Source organism: Alternaria rosae, assembly GCF_020736505.1.
Source record: "Alternaria rosae strain MPI-PUGE-AT-0040 chromosome Unknown BKA58scaffold_10, whole genome shotgun sequence".
Lineage (NCBI taxonomy): Eukaryota > Fungi > Ascomycota > Dothideomycetes > Pleosporales > Pleosporaceae > Alternaria > Alternaria rosae.
Window position 1 is genome coordinate 93,944 of NW_025763579.1, and position 17,640 is coordinate 111,583.

The 17,640-nt window shown below is 52.7% G+C and overlaps 7 protein-coding genes across 7 annotated transcripts; 3 read left to right on the forward strand and 4 right to left on the reverse strand.

The window, feature by feature from the left end:
* Positions 1-871: 871 nt before the first annotated feature.
* BKA58DRAFT_391893 (uncharacterized protein) lies at positions 872-2,232 on the reverse strand. Its single transcript, XM_046170954.1, has 2 exons — positions 1,193-2,232; positions 872-1,123 (listed from the first exon to the last, which is right to left on the reverse strand). The coding sequence occupies exons 1-2, from the start codon at positions 1,270-1,272 to the stop codon at positions 925-927; spliced, it is 279 nt and encodes a 92-aa protein (XP_046021071.1). The 5' UTR covers positions 1,273-2,232; the 3' UTR covers positions 872-924.
* BKA58DRAFT_391895 (uncharacterized protein) lies at positions 2,233-4,406 on the forward strand. Its single transcript, XM_046170955.1, has one exon. It carries the CDS (start codon positions 2,565-2,567, stop codon positions 4,044-4,046), a length of 1,482 nt encoding a protein of 493 aa, XP_046021072.1. The 5' UTR covers positions 2,233-2,564; the 3' UTR covers positions 4,047-4,406.
* BKA58DRAFT_391896 (U4/U6 small nuclear ribonucleoprotein Prp31) lies at positions 4,407-6,483 on the reverse strand. The gene is made up of 2 exons (XM_046170956.1): positions 6,435-6,483; positions 4,407-6,381 (listed from the first exon to the last, which is right to left on the reverse strand). Exon 2 carries the CDS (start codon positions 6,269-6,271, stop codon positions 4,616-4,618), a length of 1,656 nt encoding a protein of 551 aa, XP_046021073.1. The 5' UTR covers positions 6,272-6,381; positions 6,435-6,483; the 3' UTR covers positions 4,407-4,615.
* A 117-nt stretch (positions 6,484-6,600) lies between these two features.
* On the forward strand, positions 6,601-8,926 carry BKA58DRAFT_391898 (uncharacterized protein). Its single transcript, XM_046170957.1, has one exon. The coding sequence runs from the start codon at positions 6,856-6,858 to the stop codon at positions 8,908-8,910; it is 2,055 nt and encodes a 684-aa protein (XP_046021074.1). The 5' UTR covers positions 6,601-6,855; the 3' UTR covers positions 8,911-8,926.
* A 778-nt stretch (positions 8,927-9,704) lies between these two features.
* BKA58DRAFT_391900 (uncharacterized protein) lies at positions 9,705-11,740 on the forward strand. The gene is made up of 2 exons (XM_046170958.1): positions 9,705-10,193; positions 10,251-11,740. Exons 1-2 carry the CDS (start codon positions 9,709-9,711, stop codon positions 11,623-11,625), a joined length of 1,860 nt encoding a protein of 619 aa, XP_046021075.1. The 5' UTR covers positions 9,705-9,708; the 3' UTR covers positions 11,626-11,740.
* Positions 11,741-11,903: 163 nt separating this feature from the next.
* BKA58DRAFT_391902 (uncharacterized protein) lies at positions 11,904-12,791 on the reverse strand. The gene is made up of 3 exons (XM_046170959.1): positions 12,484-12,791; positions 12,269-12,381; positions 11,904-12,196 (listed from the first exon to the last, which is right to left on the reverse strand). The coding sequence occupies exons 1-3, from the start codon at positions 12,590-12,592 to the stop codon at positions 12,110-12,112; spliced, it is 309 nt and encodes a 102-aa protein (XP_046021076.1). The 5' UTR covers positions 12,593-12,791; the 3' UTR covers positions 11,904-12,109.
* A 45-nt stretch (positions 12,792-12,836) lies between these two features.
* On the reverse strand, positions 12,837-14,870 carry BKA58DRAFT_448313 (major facilitator superfamily-domain-containing protein; the record flags this gene model as incomplete). The annotated part of the gene is made up of 3 exons (XM_046174274.1): positions 12,837-14,033; positions 14,085-14,538; positions 14,612-14,870. The coding sequence occupies 3 exons, from the start codon at positions 14,868-14,870 to the stop codon at positions 13,082-13,084; spliced, it is 1,665 nt and encodes a 554-aa protein (XP_046021077.1). The 3' UTR covers positions 12,837-13,081.
* Positions 14,871-17,640: the final 2,770 nt, after the last annotated feature.

The window sequence follows — 17,640 nt, forward strand, 5'->3', positions numbered from 1 at the left end:
AGGCTAAAGGCGCAGACCGCTCCCCAGCGCCAAAAGAACTTGAGCATGCCAGGGCCGCTAGCCTGCATCGGGCCAATCACGTGTCTGCCTGCGCTGCGCACTGGGGCCCGCCACACTGTTCTTCCTGCAATCAGCTTCGTCCCGCCCGTCTGCTGCACCTCTCTATTGCCCAAGTACCTTAGTGAGCCGAGCCTCGTGCGGCGTGCAGCGACATTCCGTCACCCGCTGCGCTGTGTGGTATGCCTGGGCCTCGGTGCTATTGGGACGCGCTGGATGCACACCATGCAGACTCCCATACAGCACCCACACTGCACCGTTTGCGTCGCTCAGCCCTCATCCGACCCGGACTGGGAAAAATTGATTAAGGCTGATTGCGCAGTACCTGGGTCCCGGTCCAGCCGGCGCGTGCGGCATCTCTTCGAGAACACCTCCCTCTTGCACCCTCACTGCTCGCTTAGCTATCGGTGGCTTGCTCTTGCATCGTCACGACGAACCGTTCTGTGCCTGCTTGCACATCTCTGATGCCGCGTATTCTTAGCCCGCCCTTATTTCACTGCGCAATCGCCCCTCGGCGTCCTCGCCTTGACCCTTTGCTTCCACTGCGGGTGACGTAGCTCCCGATGTGACAATCGTGCAATGGTGCGCTGTCCAACGATCAAGCACACGAGCATTCGATCTCCAGACTGCGTCTTACGGGCCGGTTTCCCTTCCAGGATTGCCAGCGGCGCGCCTCGTCCTATCTAAAGCGCGCGCTGACATCAACTTCCGCCTGTCCAATTCAATCTCCCTGCCTATTTACCCGCAATGGGCATATCGCAAGGGCGGCTTCCATTGCCAGCCACAACGCCGTATCTGAAGACATCTGGCGGTACCCATGGGTTATCTGCGGGTAAATAAACGTACATCGGGTTAAGCCATTGCCTGCTAGAGCTGAGTGTGACCAACCTGTACGAGGTGCATCGCCGGCAAGACTTGTCCTTCCGCCTGGGTAGCACTAGGAGGCCGCCAACACGTGTCGAGATATCTACTGGACACCTCACCATTGTCGCCGAACAAACTTCGCGCCAAACAATCTGGTTGGACTTTGCGACGCGACATGCGATGCGACGAGCGATGCTGCATTGTAAATCCCCTGTCCAATGTTGCACAAGCAAAGACCCTGGTCCTAGGGCTGACAAGGTGCATCTAACAGGCCGCTACAAGTGCGCGCGCAGGGAAGTCTGCACTCGATGCAACCCAAAGAATACAGCGCCAGAGAAGTCTGTGGAACATGGCAGATTGTCGCTCGTTCGCAGAGTGTCTTTCGCGGGCGCCCGCTGAGACATGGTAAGATCTCGTCTATCGCAGTGCGCAGAAAAGCCAGGTCAGGGATACCCCCGCACACGAAAGCATCGAACGCTTCTCGAACAAAGTTGAACGCCAACCGAGCGAGCTTTGCGCATCATCCTTCCGCCCCGCTCTCGCCTACAGACCGCCTGAAGCGACAAGTGTCTTGATCATCGCTGCAATACGAGATACATCGGGCTTTGCAAGGGATGACTTTCTCCCTTGTTCAGTTGAATTTCGCACAACAACTCTTCGTCTTGTTATGCCTAATCTTACAACAATGGCTGAGTCGTGTGGTGGCTGCTTCTTACCCAAAGTTGCAGACCCTGAATAAGTTCACGCCATTGAGTTCACACTAAATTTTGCTGTCGCGAACCGACTCGGCTTTACCCTGGAGTATCCCAGAATCATGAGTAGGGATAGTCAGCAGCACAGACGTCGGCCAAGCGACATTCACGGTATAGGTCATCGGCACGTTGCTCGTTCATTCCACAACCTCGACGGCCGCGCACATCTCCCACACTAACCCTAACATTGTGTCAACCAGAGTCATGTCTAATACAGACAAACCCCGTAGCTTCAGGACACTGGGAAATTCCAGTACTCCCGCGGTTCATCAATATCGGTATGACCTGCCAGCACAACACGTGTACAAGAACCAAGCAACAACTTTTTTTGAGTGGTTGAGAGTTACATTGCAAGTATGGGAGAATACTATGCGGCGACGATATGATGTGCAACCATAGTTTGAACATGCAATGAAAGACCATGGTTTGTGGTGCATCCAAAGAGTCATGGAAAGAAGGGTCGTCATGCATGCGAGGGCGTTGAGAGGCAACACTAGCGTATGGAAAGGGCTGATGCTTTCTATCATCGCAAGACTCAGGAACCAAGGTAGGTGGACACAAGCTACAGTGTCTACTTTAATCCAAATGGACCGCGTAAGTTCTGGCGGGCACACATCTTTCCAATATGAATTCATTGATTCGTCCCTTTTTTTAATGGTACTTTGGTTGTCGTGGCCTCTACCTTCAGGCTGCCATTTCGGTGCCGTGGGACGCACCGCAGCAGAATCGTAAAACTCGTACACAATAAGGGGACGCCTTCTACCCTCTACTTGTTCAAATCCTCGCCCGGTCTTCATCCAGTGCACTCTTAATATACTGGCACCTTTCACTTCGACCGGCACTTCACCAGAAACTCTTTCCATCTAACCTCCCCACAACCCAACTCCCACCATGTCCACGACACTAGACCAACAAAAAGAGGCCGCACTAGCGTTACTCTCTGGTATGCTTACAACAGTTCTACAAAAAGAGTGGAAAATAACAGACCGCCTATCGGCACAGTCCGCCCTCCTCGACGCACTCCTTCCCAAGCCAGCACCAGTTCCCATCACCGCAATCAAGAAACAAGACATCTTTCACATAGGTGATAGGGTCTTTGACCTCGGCCCCGAACACGAATCAGAAGCCAGTCCTGACGACGACGCTCCGATTAGGAATGCCCGCCAGCTTAAGAGCGAGATGCGCAGGGTCAAGGCGATTCAGAGACGGGCGAATCGACGGGCTGCGAGGTGTCAGATGAGGATAGCTGCTCATCTCGGCAAGACAGAAGCTATACCGGAATTCGAAACCTTGAAGATGGTTGAGGAGCCGCTGGATCAACGGAGCAACCCTATTGTTCTGGATGAGGATGCCATAGAGGTCACACCGACTGTGAAGACTACGGACAGTGTTGCGGAAACCCCGGTGAGGATGTTGAAGGAGTTGGAGGACTACAGTAGTCCTGCGCGCAGTACTCCGCTTAGCTCTGCGCTTACGTCGCCGAAAAGCGCTGAGTTCAGTCCTCTGGTCAGCGAGATCGAGCAGGAGGTTGCCGACTACGATGGTGTCGACAGCCCTATGTCGGACCCCGTACAGGTGCCCGGGCGACTACAAGGTTACTCCTGCGAAGCCTGCGACTTCAAGACCCACTACGCTCAAAACTACACACGGCATTTACAGGGAACAATGCACCGGAATAAGGTAGCAGGGTGCCTACAGCGCAAAGGACCAAACATCAAATTCGTCAAAAAGGCATCTAGCCAGCGACAAGAGCGCGTGAAAAAGGATGCCCTCGGGCGACCACAGCGCCACTGCACCGACTGCGACCGCACGCTTCTAGCCTCCCACTGGACATGCCACATCAAAGGTCGAATGCATCAAGACAATGCTGCGAGGGACAAGCAATCTCCTCCTTTACAGGGCACGAAGACTCGAGAAGATTACGTGAAAAGCCTAAAGCGGTATTGCAAGAATTGCGATCGCCATTTCACTTCAAACAATTGGGGTGGCCATTTGAAGGCGCGAGCGCATTTGAAGAATGTGGCGAAGGTCAAAGAGGAGGAGGAAAGCATGGCAAACTACGATTCCGCCACGGATGAGGAGATTATCGTATATGATAATGCCACGGATGAGGAATCTGCGTCGCCATCACCCTCGCCATCATCCTCTTCCTCACGCTCTTCCTCCTCCTCTCTCCTATCCGTCTCGCCCATAACCTTCTCCCACGACGGCACGTCAGTCGCCGACCTCGCCTCAACTCCTTCACTCACATCCTCCGTCGCCTCGTTTGCCTCTTCGCCTCCTTCAACTCCCGCCTGTGCTGCAAGTCCCTCCCAACAACAAGACTTCTACTGCGAGACCTGCAATGCCACTATCTTGTCTGCACGTCCCTGAGAGATCGGAAGGCACATGGCGAATCATGCGTATGGGGTGGGTAAGCAGGATGAAGTGACAGGGACAGGGGAGGATTGGTTGAGTCAGCTTCAGGAGGCTGCTGGGTTGTTCAAGGAGGTAGAGGGGGTAATGGATATGCAGGTGGTACACGATGGCGTGGAATGTGAGTACAATGGGTGCGCATGGAAAACGGGGGTCGATGATACGGTGGTTGGAAGTATACGGGGTAGTCCGTCTTATTAGAGTATGAGTGTGGGTTGGTATGTATTTGCAAGGGTACCTTTTAGATTTGGATGACTTGCGAAGGAAGAGCGTCGGCGTAGGCTACTAGAATAATTTTAGCATCGTATTTAACCATGATGTAGACACAACTTGATGAATGTGATCGTATTGAAGCTACACTATCTGAAAATCCCTGAAACATCCCAACGTACAGGTATCGAGAGTATCCCGCAATAAAACGCCGCCCAATGCACTCAAACCCACTGCAATGCCACGAAAACGCCATATATACTGACCAGATACCACATTAGCCTCCACAACCCTCCACAACCATGACAGCCAGCCACCTAAGAATCCGTCTTGGGCTTCTTGTTCGGCAGCGCAGGAACCTTGAAACCACCAGCATCCACCTTCGAGCTACCGTTGAGCTGCGTGAACGATCCACCCTTGAACCATCTATCCTCGTCTGCCTTCCTCTTACGGTTGGCTTCCTCGCGCGCCTTGGGGTCAACCAATTCCAGGCCTTGAACAGGTGTAAACGCGATGGAGTTCGTTCCTGCACCACCAAGACCCACACCGCCGGTACGTAGGCCCTGCGCACGTAGACTAGTCGCTGTGCCGCTTCCACCAAAGCCTTTGAGGGAGGAAGCTGCGCCGAGTGTGGTATCAGTACCCCAACCGGGGTTCTTCTTGCTGAGTTTGGCGCGGGTCTTAGGGTCAATTTGTTGCGCGCGGAGTCGTCCGGTATCTGTGGCTCCAATCATGCCCATACCTGCTACGGAGTCACCGTATCCGACTTCCTTCTCTTCTTTGCCAAAAGTCATCCGGTTTTGGGCCTTGCGAATTTCGGTCATCGCTGTTGCTTCCTTGGCTTTGCGGGCTCTCCTACCTCCTCTCTTCCGCGACGGCTTCTCATCTGGTACGGGTAGAGCCCTGCCTCCGGCCTTTTGGTTTGCCGGCATCTCCACCAACTTGTCCAACCGACGCTCACACTCCTTCCTCAGGTCCATACCTATATCGGCAGTGCCGGAGTTGGAATGGGCGTCCACACGTGCAGCGAGAATGACCTTAGCAGCCACAATGCGTAGCGCCTGCTTCCTAAGGTCTGGCCTTTGGTTCTGGATAATGTCGCTGTGGTACAGGTAACCCTCGTGCCTCAGACCCATGTTCGAAAGTCCGACGGTAGCCCCAGAGACTTTGGTAGAACCTAGAGGCGCGATGTTGCAAGCGGGGGTCTTGGCCAGGTTCGCGATACCGCCCGAGTATGAGATGAGATGGGCGGCGGTCAAACTCCCGATTAATGCAGTGAGGTTGGGCGCAAACAGTTCAGTTCGGGATTCGACGAAACCCAGAATCTTGGACTTTGCAGCGTGCAGCTCGAGCAGCAGATGGCAGGCGTTCGACACCAAGTCGAGTTCTGCTTGTTCAAGAAGCCTTCCTTCGACACGCGTGGCTTCAATCTCGACAATCATGACCTGGGCAGGTTCCATTCCTTCGATTTGCCTCAACTTGGGGCTGATGTCTTTGATGCTTGATAAAGGTCCGCCACCGATAACCAGACATGCTTTGGCGTAGACAACAGGGTTCTTGATCAGATCCTCCAAATGGGGGAAGAAGGCGGAGTAATGGTCGCGAATGAACTTGTGGACGCTAGCAGTCTCACCATCTATCTGTGTAGAGAACTCGTTCGCTTCAGTAAGGAGTTGGTACTCGGGAGATTCCTCAAACGATTCACCCTCGACTATGTCCATCTGGTCCTTAGCCTCTTCGATGCGCTTAAGGACGGGGTCCAGGTTTGCCTTGAGTTGCTGCGCGGATCGAATGTCGGCTGGACCTTTGTTATCCTTGTCCTTATCCTGGTGCTTCTCGCGATATTGCGCCTCCTCGTCGACCATCTCATCGTCGTCGCCAGAACCCTCGGCGAAGTCATTCTCCAGATCCTGAACATCCTCATCGCCACTGTCTGCGAAGTCCGCCAGGAGCTCTTGCTCGAGTGTCGCCATGATAAGGTGTAGTCTAGAGGTATTCGGAGTATGTGCGGTTGAGCGTCGCTACCAGGCAATAGCAGTCGAGGGTATCGAGGAAGTCGCGACGGCGGCCAGAGGTTACCCTCCTAGTGGATATCGGTTGAGTGTTGAGTTCGGGATCGTGCAGTATACTACGTACCTATTGCCTGGGATGGCCGCCGGTCGAGTTGTGAATGCGCGCGGGTGAGTGTCGTGGGGAGAGAGAAGTTGCGACGGCAGTGACGTGAAAGTGCTAATCGCTTGGCGTGCAGCGGATAAAAGTTGCGCTAAGGCAGTCGCGTTCTCACGTTACAGAATAATCTTGTCGCATCGCAGAACGACGACACACATACGACAATTGCTATCGCCAAGCTATTGTACCGTAGTCGTACTGCGTAGGCATCCGCGATCACGTGTTCGGCGGTTGGAGCGATCCGGACCAACCTTTTGAGCTCTCTTACTACCACACGAGCAAGGCGCGACAGCCTTTACGACCGACGTGCGCCTCCTCCGATCTCACCATCGCGCGCATACCATTACCTCCCATATAATACCCTCGATCGCCATATTCGAACGCCAATATGGAGGCCTCACGAGGACCCCCGCGGGTCAAGAACAAGGCCGCGGCGGCTGTCCAGATCTCTGCCGAACAATTGTTGAGGGAAGCCGTCGACCGTCAAGATGAGAAGCTCAAGGCGCCAACCCAGCGCTTTGCCGATATTGAGGAGCTGCACGAGTTTCAGGGGAGGAAGAGGAAGGAGTTCGAGGACTATGTGCGGCGGAACCGTATCAACATGAACAACTGGATGCGCTATGCTTCCTGGGAGCTGGAGCAGAAGGAATTTCGACGTGCTCGAAGCATCTTCGAACGAGCTCTCGATGTGGACTCAACCTCCGTCCCGTTATGGTTGCGATACATTGAGAGTGAGATGAAGCACCGCAATGTCCAGCATGCCCGTAACCTTCTCGACCGCGCCGTTACCATTCTTCCGCGAGTCGACAAGCTATGGTACAAGTATGTCTATATGGAGGAGACGCTCGGCAACATCGACGGTGCCCGCTCAGTCTTCGAACGCTGGATGCAGTGGGAGCCTGAGGAGGCGGCATGGAGCTCATACATCAAGTTGGAGAAGAGACACGGCGAATTTGAGAGATGCCGGGCAATCTTCGAGCGCTTTACGGTCGTTCATCCGGAACCCAAGAACTGGATCAAATGGGCCAAGTTTGAGGAGGAGAATGGCACCAGCGACCTCGTGCGCGATGTCTATGGAACCGCCGTCACTACACTTGGAGATGAGTTCATGGACGAGAAGCTTTTCATGGCATACGCGAAGTTTGAAGCGAGACTGAAAGAGCTGGAACGTGCCCGAGCCATTTACAAGTTCGCTCTGGATCGTATGCCACGATCGAAATCGGTCAACCTACACAAAGCCTTCACAACCTTCGAGAAGCAATACGGAGACCGGGATGGTATCGAGGACGTAATCCTGTCCAAACGACGTGTACACTACGAGGAGCAAATCAAGGAGAACCCCAAGAACTACGACAGCTGGATTGATTTTGCCCGACTGGAAGAAACGTCTGGCAACCCCGACCGAGTCCGAGACATATACGAGCGAGCAATCGCCCAGATACCACCCACACAGGAGAAGCGCCACTGGAGACGCTACATATATCTTTGGCTGTTCTACGCAGTATGGGAGGAGACAGTTTCGCACGACGTTGAGCGAACGCGTCAAATATACCAAGAGTGCATACGTTTGCTGCCACACAAGCGCTTCACATTCGCCAAAGTATGGTTGGCTTTTGCTCACTTCTTGGTGCGACAGGGTGAGCTCACCGCTGCACGTAAGCTACTGGGTCAAAGTCTGGGCATGTGTCCTAAGGACAAGCTCTTCAAGGGCTACATTGAACTGGAGATGAAGCTGTTTGAGTTCAACCGTTGTCGGCAGCTTTACACCAAGTACATCGAGTGGAACGGCTCGAACTGCCACACATGGATCAACTTCGCCAACCTTGAGCGTGGTCTCGACGACCTTGACCGTGCGCGAAGCATTTTTGAAATCGCTGTTGACACTCAAGAGATGGACATGCCGGAAGTTCTATGGAAAGCATACATCGACTTCGAAGAGGAAGAAGGCGAATACGGCCGCACACGCGCATTATATGAGCGCCTCCTCGAAAAGACAGACCACGTCAAAGTATGGCTCTCCTACGCGCAATTCGAACTTGGCGTACCCGACGAAACCACCCCCGAAGACGACGAAACAATCAGCGAGCTCGCCAAATCCCGCGCTCGCGAAGTCTTCACCCGAGCGCATACCAGACTCAAGGAGAAGGATCTTAAAGAAGACCGCGTGGCACTCCTCTCTGCGTGGAAAGCGTTCGAAGATGTTCATGGAACAGCGGAGGACAAGGACAAGATCGAGAAACAAATGCCCCGCAAGGTCAAGAAGAGGAGAAAGTTGGACGACGACAGCTTCGAGGAGTATGTCGATTATGTTTTCCCGGCGGACGACGAGAGCGCGGCGAAGTTGGCGAAGCTTATGGCGAATGCGCAGAAGTGGAAGATGGCGCAGGCTGCGAAGGCGGCTGCAGAAGAGAATGGGGATGCGATGGATGGGGGTGGAGAGTAGGGGTGCTTGGGGTGCTTGGGAGGGGGTGTGTATGTAGCATAAGAGGAATCACAATCCTCCGTCTCAATTCTAACAAGTTCGCGCCTGTTCTGCTTGATTGCAAGCGCGTCATCGGACCATAGCAAATGCAAAGGTGCGGATACAAACTCTGCTCTCAGCGCACAAGTATCTAGGATTCGTCTTGTACCTCCTGCTTTCTGCGTCTACACTACACTCAGCCTGGAGTCTCTATTGTTAACAGTAAGCATGCGTAACCCAGCACAGGAAGAAGAAGCGCTCAAAGCTACCATCATCTGTATGTAGAAAGGCTGTTCCCTTCACAATCACATGACTAACGCAACAGAAAGCCCACATTCGCGCGATCTACAGTCACCATTACCCTACCGGCTCCGTCTTCGATCTCATCTCTGGCATCAATGATAAGGGCGAATATCTCATTAATGGGGTCGTTTACCACCCAAACCCCAGCACGGCGCAAATGTGCAAAGTAGATGATCTGACGTTAAAGTAGGCTCTAGGGTGTTCAACTTTTCTCTCAAATATCTCGAAAAATGGGAGGGCATCACAAGAAAACACTGAGTCGAAGATGCGGCTTTCGCGACGCGCTTTGGTAAACCCACTGTGGCGAAGTGCGTAAGAGCCGCGAATACGAGAAGAGAGAGAATACGAGAAAGAGAGGTAACACGAGTAAACGAGAGTTGAACAAATCTCAACGACGTATAAATATGTCGACACCGTACGGATTTCGAGTCATCTCATCAAATACTTGTTCGTTCCTTTCGTCGCTTCATTTTCATCATGTTGCGATACCTCACCCTCTTCGCTCCTGCTCTCGCAAGCGCAGCATCAACACCACTTGCACCATTCTGTCGCACAACCCCCTCCGACGCATCATGGCCTACGCTCTCAGAATGGTCGTCGCTAAACAACACAATCAACGGATCTCTAATCCGCACCGTACCGGTCGCATCATCATGCTGGCCCTCCACCAATACCACCTTCACCTCCCCTCTACCGTGTCAAGAAGTCAACGATAACTGGTCAAACGGAACCTGGCACTCTCAGCAGCCTGAATCAATTGACTACCAGCTTTACGCGAATAACTCTTGTTTACCGGATGAAGTGGGGAGCTATTCAGAGAAGCAAGGGTGTACGATAGGTGGATTGCCGCAGTATATTGTTAATTCGACGGAGGAGGTTGATGTGGCTTTTGCGATGAAGTGGGCTGCTGAGAGGAATATAAGGATTGTGGTTAAGGGGACGGGTCATGATCTTAATGGACGGTACGTATCTGTTTTCTTGAACACGTGGAGGACATGAAGCTGATAACACTCTCACAGGTCAAGCGGCGCTTTCTCCCTCTCAATCTGGACCCGTAACTTCCGCAACTTGACTCGCGACACAGCCTGGCGTATCTCCAACAGCTCTTCCCCAGCCGAAGATGTTTTCATTGTCGGCAGCGGCCAGCAATGGGGCAACGTCCTCTCTTTCGCAACAAGCCAAGGTCGGGTCGTGACAACAGGCCAGGACCCCAGTGTGGGTTTGGGTGGTTACATCCAAGGCGGTGGTCATGGCCCGTTGGCTTCGACCTACGGTTTGGCATCAAGCCAGGTACTCCAGATGACCGTGGTAACTACCACCGGACATGTGCTTGTCGCCAACGAAGTCCAGAATCAAGATCTCTTCTGGGCACTGCGCGGTGGTGGTGCAGGACAATATGGCGTTGTAACCGAGTACGTGATCAAGCACTACCCAGCTCCGCGCAACGTCGTCATGGCAAGTGTACAGATCAAGCCGAAAGGTAGTACAAACGCCAGTATGGAAGCGTCATGGTCGGCAGTAGCCAGTTGGCTCAGTGCACTACCCGATCTCATGGACGCTGGACTCGCAGGCGCCGCAACCGTTGCAGTAGGAAGTACGGCACCGAAATTCTTCCCTGATATCGATATTTCAAACGGTCCGTTCACGGGTATTGGACTCAACCAAGTCTTCTGGGCTTTCAACACCACGCCCGCTGCTGTCGAGGCGCTCGTTCAACCCATCTTAACAGAATTGTTAGCATCGAACACCAACACCACCAGCACAAACACCTCGCTAGTCACAACCACACTCTCAACATCAACCCACCCCAACTACCCCTCCTTTTTCACCACCATATCTGGCGACAACGTCGCAGGCGGCGAATCCCTCACCTCTTCCCGGCTCCTCGGCCGCGCCGAACTAGTCTTCACACCTCACACCAAGATGATCTCCTACCTAAAAACCGCCATGGCAAGTCAAAACAACACCAACCCCGGAAACTACGCCACCATCGGCCTCTCAGGCGGGCCCGGCGTGCACTCCACCCCATCTCAGCACTGGGGCGCCTTACACCCCAGCTGGCGCACCGCATATCTGCATTTCATCGCCACAGGCGCTACCATCGATTCGCGTGCCGCGGGCTCTGCGAAGCGCGCGTTGAGCATCGGCGCCGAATGGCACAACGCTGTGAAAGAGCCGATGTGGGAGGAGTGGGCGCCGAGTTCGGGAGCGTATATGAATGAAGCGAATCCGTATGTGAACGGGTTCCAGGAGGTGTTTTACGGGGAGGGGTATGAGAGGTTAGTGGAGGTGAAGAGGAAGTATGATCCGAGTGGGAGTTTGTTTGTGCTTTCGGGGGTGGGGACCGAGGGGTGGGAGTATGATCTTGATAGTGGGAGGTTGTGTAGGGTTTAAAGTGGTCCCAGGACGTCGTAAAATTGGTAGATTAGTTGCACTCTAGATGCGATGTCCAATGGATCATAGTGCACCTTTGATTCCTTGGTGGCTGGTGACGACATGACGCGCTGATGTGGTGCCGTTGATAGTATCCGGCTTTCATGTGTTGTGTTACGCGTCTGGAGGAACACGGTGGGTCGCAGTTGGCATTACTGTGGGGCTTGTCGCTGCAAGGTAGTCTGTGACAGGAGGTCAGCTATTGTGGAGAAAAGCAACATAATCTGGAGAAAACGTGGTATTCGTAGAGCAAGAGGTAATTCGTGAAGTGTGACTGAATTAATCGTATCAATTGGGTACTGCAGATAGCTCATCATGCTATGATCCCATTTTCCCTTCCGCCGCTCCCTTCTCAGTATGAGCCAGGGTGATCTGGCGCCCGGCGTACTTTTGTAGCTCGCAAGGAGGTCTTATATCTTGAGCTCGTATGTCGTATGCATCATATTTACTGGCCGACCTTCTTGGTCTCCTCCTGCAGCTCCTTGATCTGCTCCTTGGTGTCCTTGCCGGTCTCGGAACGATCCGCCTTGACCTATACTCTCTGTTAGCCAATGCCCTCACGTTTCTGTCCTTCCATCTTCCTGAAGAGGGTGATGCAACTTACAGCGCTCTCGCTGTCACTGGCAAGCTGCTCCTCCCAGTGTTGCTTGCCGTCCTTCTTCTTGTTGAGCTGCTCCTGCTTCTTCTTCTCGATCTCCTCGGCGCGGTTCTCGGAGTCTGTGCACTATGTCAGCTCAATTCCTTCTCTCAACATAGCATTGGCACGCATTCAGGTCTGCTGTGCTGGTTGCTAAGCCGAGTTTGGGCGGGCGGACGTACGGAGAGCCGACTCCTTGCCAGCGGTGCGGGCTATTGACTGGGAGAAAGCGGCACGCTGAGCAAAGGCAAAGGGAGCGCGACGGGTCGCGAAGGCACGGATAGCGGACATGACTGGTTTCGGGGGTGTTTATGTGGAGGGAAGTTTGCGGGGTTTCGGCGGTATAGCTCGGGGCTTCTAACTCCGGATGTGTTTCGTTGTGTTCGTGTAGTTTGACAGGAGGAAGGAAGGTCAATTGAGTCGATGAAGTATTTGAGTAGTATGGAAAGAGCTTGCAAACTTGGCAGATGGACAGTTCAGAAGGAAAGGTTGGTATGCTGGAGAAAACACACGTTCCTCGGTTAGTAGACGTGACTAGCTCCAGCACACGACGTCATACTTTCCCCAGCCGGCAATCACCATTACGAACATTGGCCGATTCCTGTCAGCCACTCGACGGAGCCTCATTAGTCATGCCCTTGCGACGGCTAGCTGAGGCCTAGATCTGCAGAGGCTCTTGTGAATATGCCGCCCACCCAATTTTCAGCATAACGTACCAGTAGCCATCTGGATCTTGTGGTCAGCTGCTCAGATGCCACCTGGCTCAAAACAAAGTATCGGCTACACCTCAGCTCCCGGTCTCGGCCATGGTGTCGCAGTTCCCAATATCTGCTTGCCCGTCTTGTACCACTCGTATACCAAAGCGGCGATGGAGATGCACAAACCAAGACCCGCAAACCCAATGGCTGTGTACATTGCACCTCGATACCCCAATTCCACATCAGCACCGCTGTGATTGACGTTGACTTCGACTGTGCTGGCAAACCCCAGACCAAGCGAGATGCTGTAGTTAACTACAGTGTTGATGAGACTTGCAGCCACGCCTTGTTGCTCGGCGGGAAGCGCGTTCGACAACACGAGCGTTGCTGCCGGGAAACTCATGTCCATGCCCCAAGGCATGATGAGCATAGCGACAAACAGCTGACCCCAGTAGATTTGTTCCGTGGGCCAGAAAGCGATAAGAAAGTTGCCGACAAGAAATGCCATCATTGCCAGTATCATGATGATCGAGGGTCCCAGCCGATGCATCAGCAGCCCTGTCGATATCGAAGCCATCGCACCCGAGACGACACACGGCGAGAAGTAAGCCACCGCCAGCAGCGGAGGGGTGCCCCGTATCTCCAGGACAAACTGCCAGGTATAGAAGAACCATATACCAAAGCTGGCCCACCCTCCGAACATGGCCAGAATGATGAACACGTTCTCCATGCCGAGCACTTCGAAGGGAATCAGTGGCGATGGTGCCCAATTTATCTCGACCCAGAAGAAGAGTGCCATAGAGCCAATCCCAAAAACCAGTGTGACTATGCATTCTGGTGAGTCCCAGCCGCTGATGGCCGCCTGGTTCCATGCGAAGTTGAACAGGATGAGACCGAGTATGCCAGTAGTCGCTCCGGCGACATCGAGCTCCAAAAGATGATCTTTGATGGACTGACCCACTCTGTCGGCCAGCTTAGGCGGAGGACTGGGTACAAATACCATGGTAAGACCAATAGAGCAAAGAATGGCGATACTGCCAGCACCGTTAGCTAGTCCGTCTACGTATGTATCACACCCGACTTACGCAAAAGACCAGAACGTCCACGGCCACCACGCCAAGTCGAAAATGCCAGCAAAACACGCACCACCCACAACACCCCCCGGAGCCGTTGCTGCAAATATGGCAAAGACCATCGACTTTCGCCGACCAGGCTGGTATGAAGCACCCAAGATGGCAAGTGCATTCGGCAAACAGATGGCCGGTCCTATGCCAGCCAGCACGCGGGCGAAGATGAACAACACCTTATTCGACCATACCGCGAATCCGGAGACAGCAGACCACAGCGCATACCACGCGAAACCGATGATAAGCATACGCTTGTAGCCGTAGATATCACCCAGCCGACCGGAAAAGAGGATGAAAGTGCCGACAGTCAGACTGAAGCCTGCGATGAGCCAGGGTAGCTCAAGCTGATTCGTAACACCAAAGCTATCGCCGATGACGTGAATGATGGATATGGTTTGGCCGATACCAGCCTCTGTGTTGGTGTTAGAAAAGATGTGTCTGGGGAGCAACGGTTCTTTGTTGTGAGCAGGAAAGGTGCGGATTACGGGTATACAGTTGTGAAGTGCACACGGTTGTGACGAACATGATCTCTTGGAAGAGGGATATCTTTTCTACAGTGTGCGCTGCACTCTCTAGGTCGGTCTCCTTGTTTTTCTCATCTCGCGATGCATTTTGTCCTCCGTCCCCGCTGCTGGGCGTTTGGTCATGCTGCGTAGGGGGAGGAGTGTGTGCGATTATCGTGGACGATAGTGTAGACGGTGAGCGGGATGTGAGCGAACTGGCGCCGGTAGCATTTGGAAACATCGTGAGGTCGGTCCTAGATAACGTACGGTACGAGGTAGGTCTTACCAGGAAGCCATCCCCGTGACTTCTTATGTACCAGGTCCAGGAATGCAGACGTCGATGACGCTACTTCTGTATATACGTCAGAAAAGCTTGCATGCATACTATGAGTTTGTCCTAATTCGACGTGTTCGCCGGCCTAGATTTGCAGCACCTTGCACTCTTAGGCGAGAGAACCCGCTTGGGGGTTTCCTGTTCAGGTTGGATGTGATATGCCATCTACGGAGCACTTACTGCTCGTCTTAGATAGGCCCCTGGTTCCATTGGTTGTTGATACCGCATCTTCACTCGGATGATTAATATCCAGCCACGAGCACCCACCCATGCCACCGTCTTGACCCTCAGCATCATATACCACACGTCAGTGTAAAAGGATCGAGAAAGAGCGACATTAACCGGAATGAAATCTGGCATCGTGATACTGATGACTGACGTACATGCTAGTGCAAGCATTTTCTGATGTCTGCCCAAGCAGAGCTAGTACGCTAACAAGACAGGGCAAGCTATGTCCAAAGCGACTTTGTCCGAGAGAACGAAGAATAGAGTAATTGCTAAGCACAACGAAGCTTTTCGAGCGGTCGCGTCTTTATTCCGTCATGTTCGTGTGGAGTGGCCATAGTGATACCATTCTCTAACATGATGTGGATGATTGTGATGTAGAAATCCGATTGCTAGGAGACGTCCCTTGTCGCCTAATGCTTGTTGAGGTGAATGTAAGGAACACAGGCTGCATGATAATACCATGGAGAATTCGCAGTTAACTAGCTGCGGCTGACCAGACAATGCATCGCGTGTAACAAGTAGTCTCGTCCTGTACGCCTGTCCTGATGAAGAATGCCCGCATCATACGTATATAAGTATACATATAAGATCTATCCCAACTACGTTTATTGAACCAATCTGCGCAGTCAACTCTTCGGCATTGTCAAAACATACATGAATTCGGCACACTCTTTGTCCTAACAAACCCAAACTTTTCGCACCTTCAACGCATACTTACATCTTGACAAACTTAATTTAAGCCACTATACAAACTACTGGTCTCCGAGAAGCCGCGTCACCAGCAAACCACAGCAAAAGCTTCATATCTCGAACCTCTTGCCTTACCTGGGCTTCACTCCTATTCTCTTCCACGCCTTCTTTTCCAAGTATACAGTTTACTGCCTGACCATCTACCCACCAAACTATCCTTCCCCATGCCTCCTCCTACATTCCAGCCCAGCTCAAACGCCAATACCATCAACAAAAACAAACAACAAATCAATACACTCAATCCCCCTCCTACCACACCACCCCCCAAGCTAACCCAACCACGTGCCGCAAACCACCTCAGGGCAGCGGCGCACTAACCAGTTAGCATCAAATCTAGAATAACACACCAATCCACCACACCCATCGCGCCACCCAGACAAACTACCAAACTAAGCGACTAAACCCACCGGTCAACCCGCTTCCTCGTGACAACTTCCCTAGGCACCTTTATCTAAGGTTTCTACCCATCACCAAAGTGGCCTGCCAACTCACGCCACCTGCCACTGGGGAAGCTGCAGATTGGTTACCAAGAGGGGGCTATAGGTCGGCATAGCTTCCTCCTTGAACTAGCCTGCATCCAGTGATCTTAGTCAGATCGGACACAGACTAGCATCGAGTCGGAAGTCCGGGGCAAGGTGCCTAGTACCTGAATGGTCCCTGGGAAGCTGAGCTGAGCAAGTTTGAACGGGGGGCGCGGCGTGGTGTTGGCGTGCGGGGTTAGATAACGATCTGTCTCGAGTTATCCAGCTCGGTACCATACGAGAATGCTCGGTACCATACTGATAGTAAGTTCGCAAATATTTGTTTTATCTCTGGTCAATACTTCACACAATGTGCAAGATCGTAGTGGATATGATGATTTGAACAAAGATTGCGTATATTCCATTCCTAGGATATGTCACTGCCCCCGACAACTCCAAAGAGCATCGAGGCGTGTAGATATAAGGTAAGAGAGAGAACAGAGCTCTCATCTAAGGAGAGAGTATCGCATGATAGCGAGTAAGGAAAAGGACATCCAAGAAAGAAAGATCAATCGCAAACCACACAACCCACGCCTACTCCTTTGGGGGGGTGTCGTCGTATAAATCCTCGTACAGTGGAAAATGGCAAAAACAAGACAAAAAGATAGGGAGATGGAGAAGAGAGGACACCGACGGAAAAGCGACTCCAGCGCCAATGACTGCGTAGAATCATCCCAGCGTCGTAGTACAACAAACAACTACTACCAAACAAGAGTAGTGTTTGTGACAATGCGAAGAGGAACCCAAAGACAACACCCCGATTGATGACTCCTACAACATGTACGCTCAGACACCGTCGCTTTCGCAAGATAGGCGCCCAACAAATGGTATATACCGACCGCTTGAAACCCGAGAGAGAGAGAAGCCAACCGCACATAGGAAATCTACCCTTTGTAATGGCAACGTCGTAGAGACGCGCCGGGCACCAAAGATACAGAAACACCGTTCTGTAACCAACAAGTTTTTCCAATAGGAATGGCCAGAAATGCGAGACCCAGAAACACCGTTATGTGCAAACCGCCGTTAATGCGTTAGCGCTTGTAAAGCAAGGACCAAAGCGCTCTATCCGGAAATGATGTGTTTTTCGCTATAATTGCAACGCCGTTGCCCCGTTCAAGTGGTATACCCAAGATGTCGAAGAAGATATCGTAGATTTATACAGGGAGAGCCGGTAGTAT

Bases quoted from the DNA above. Each gene is read 5' to 3' on its own strand.
- BKA58DRAFT_391902 (XM_046170959.1), bottom strand. From the start codon at position 12,592: ATGTCCGCTATCCGTGCCTTCGCGACCCGTCGCGCTCCCTTTGCCTTT. The intron at 12,382-12,483 runs GTACGTCCGCCC...CATAGTGCACAG, and splicing joins TGGCAAGGAGTCGGCTCTCC to ACTCCGAGAACCGCGCCGAG. The intron at 12,197-12,268 runs GTAAGTTGCATC...CAGAGAGTATAG, and splicing joins CCAGTGACAGCGAGAGCGCT to GTCAAGGCGGATCGTTCCGA.
- BKA58DRAFT_391893 (XM_046170954.1), bottom strand. From the start codon at position 1,272: ATGTTCCACAGACTTCTCTGGCGCTGTATTCTTTGGGTTGCATCGAGT. The intron at 1,124-1,192 runs CTGTTAGATGCA...CAGGGGATTTAC, and splicing joins GCGCGCGCACTTGTAGCGGC to AATGCAGCATCGCTCGTCGC.
- BKA58DRAFT_391896 (XM_046170956.1), bottom strand. From the start codon at position 6,271: ATGGCGACACTCGAGCAAGAGCTCCTGGCGGACTTCGCAGACAGTGGC.
- BKA58DRAFT_391898 (XM_046170957.1), top strand. From the start codon at position 6,856: ATGGAGGCCTCACGAGGACCCCCGCGGGTCAAGAACAAGGCCGCGGCG.
- BKA58DRAFT_391895 (XM_046170955.1), top strand. From the start codon at position 2,565: ATGTCCACGACACTAGACCAACAAAAAGAGGCCGCACTAGCGTTACTC.
- BKA58DRAFT_391900 (XM_046170958.1), top strand. From the start codon at position 9,709: ATGTTGCGATACCTCACCCTCTTCGCTCCTGCTCTCGCAAGCGCAGCA. The intron at 10,194-10,250 runs GTACGTATCTGT...ACACTCTCACAG, and splicing joins GGTCATGATCTTAATGGACG to GTCAAGCGGCGCTTTCTCCC.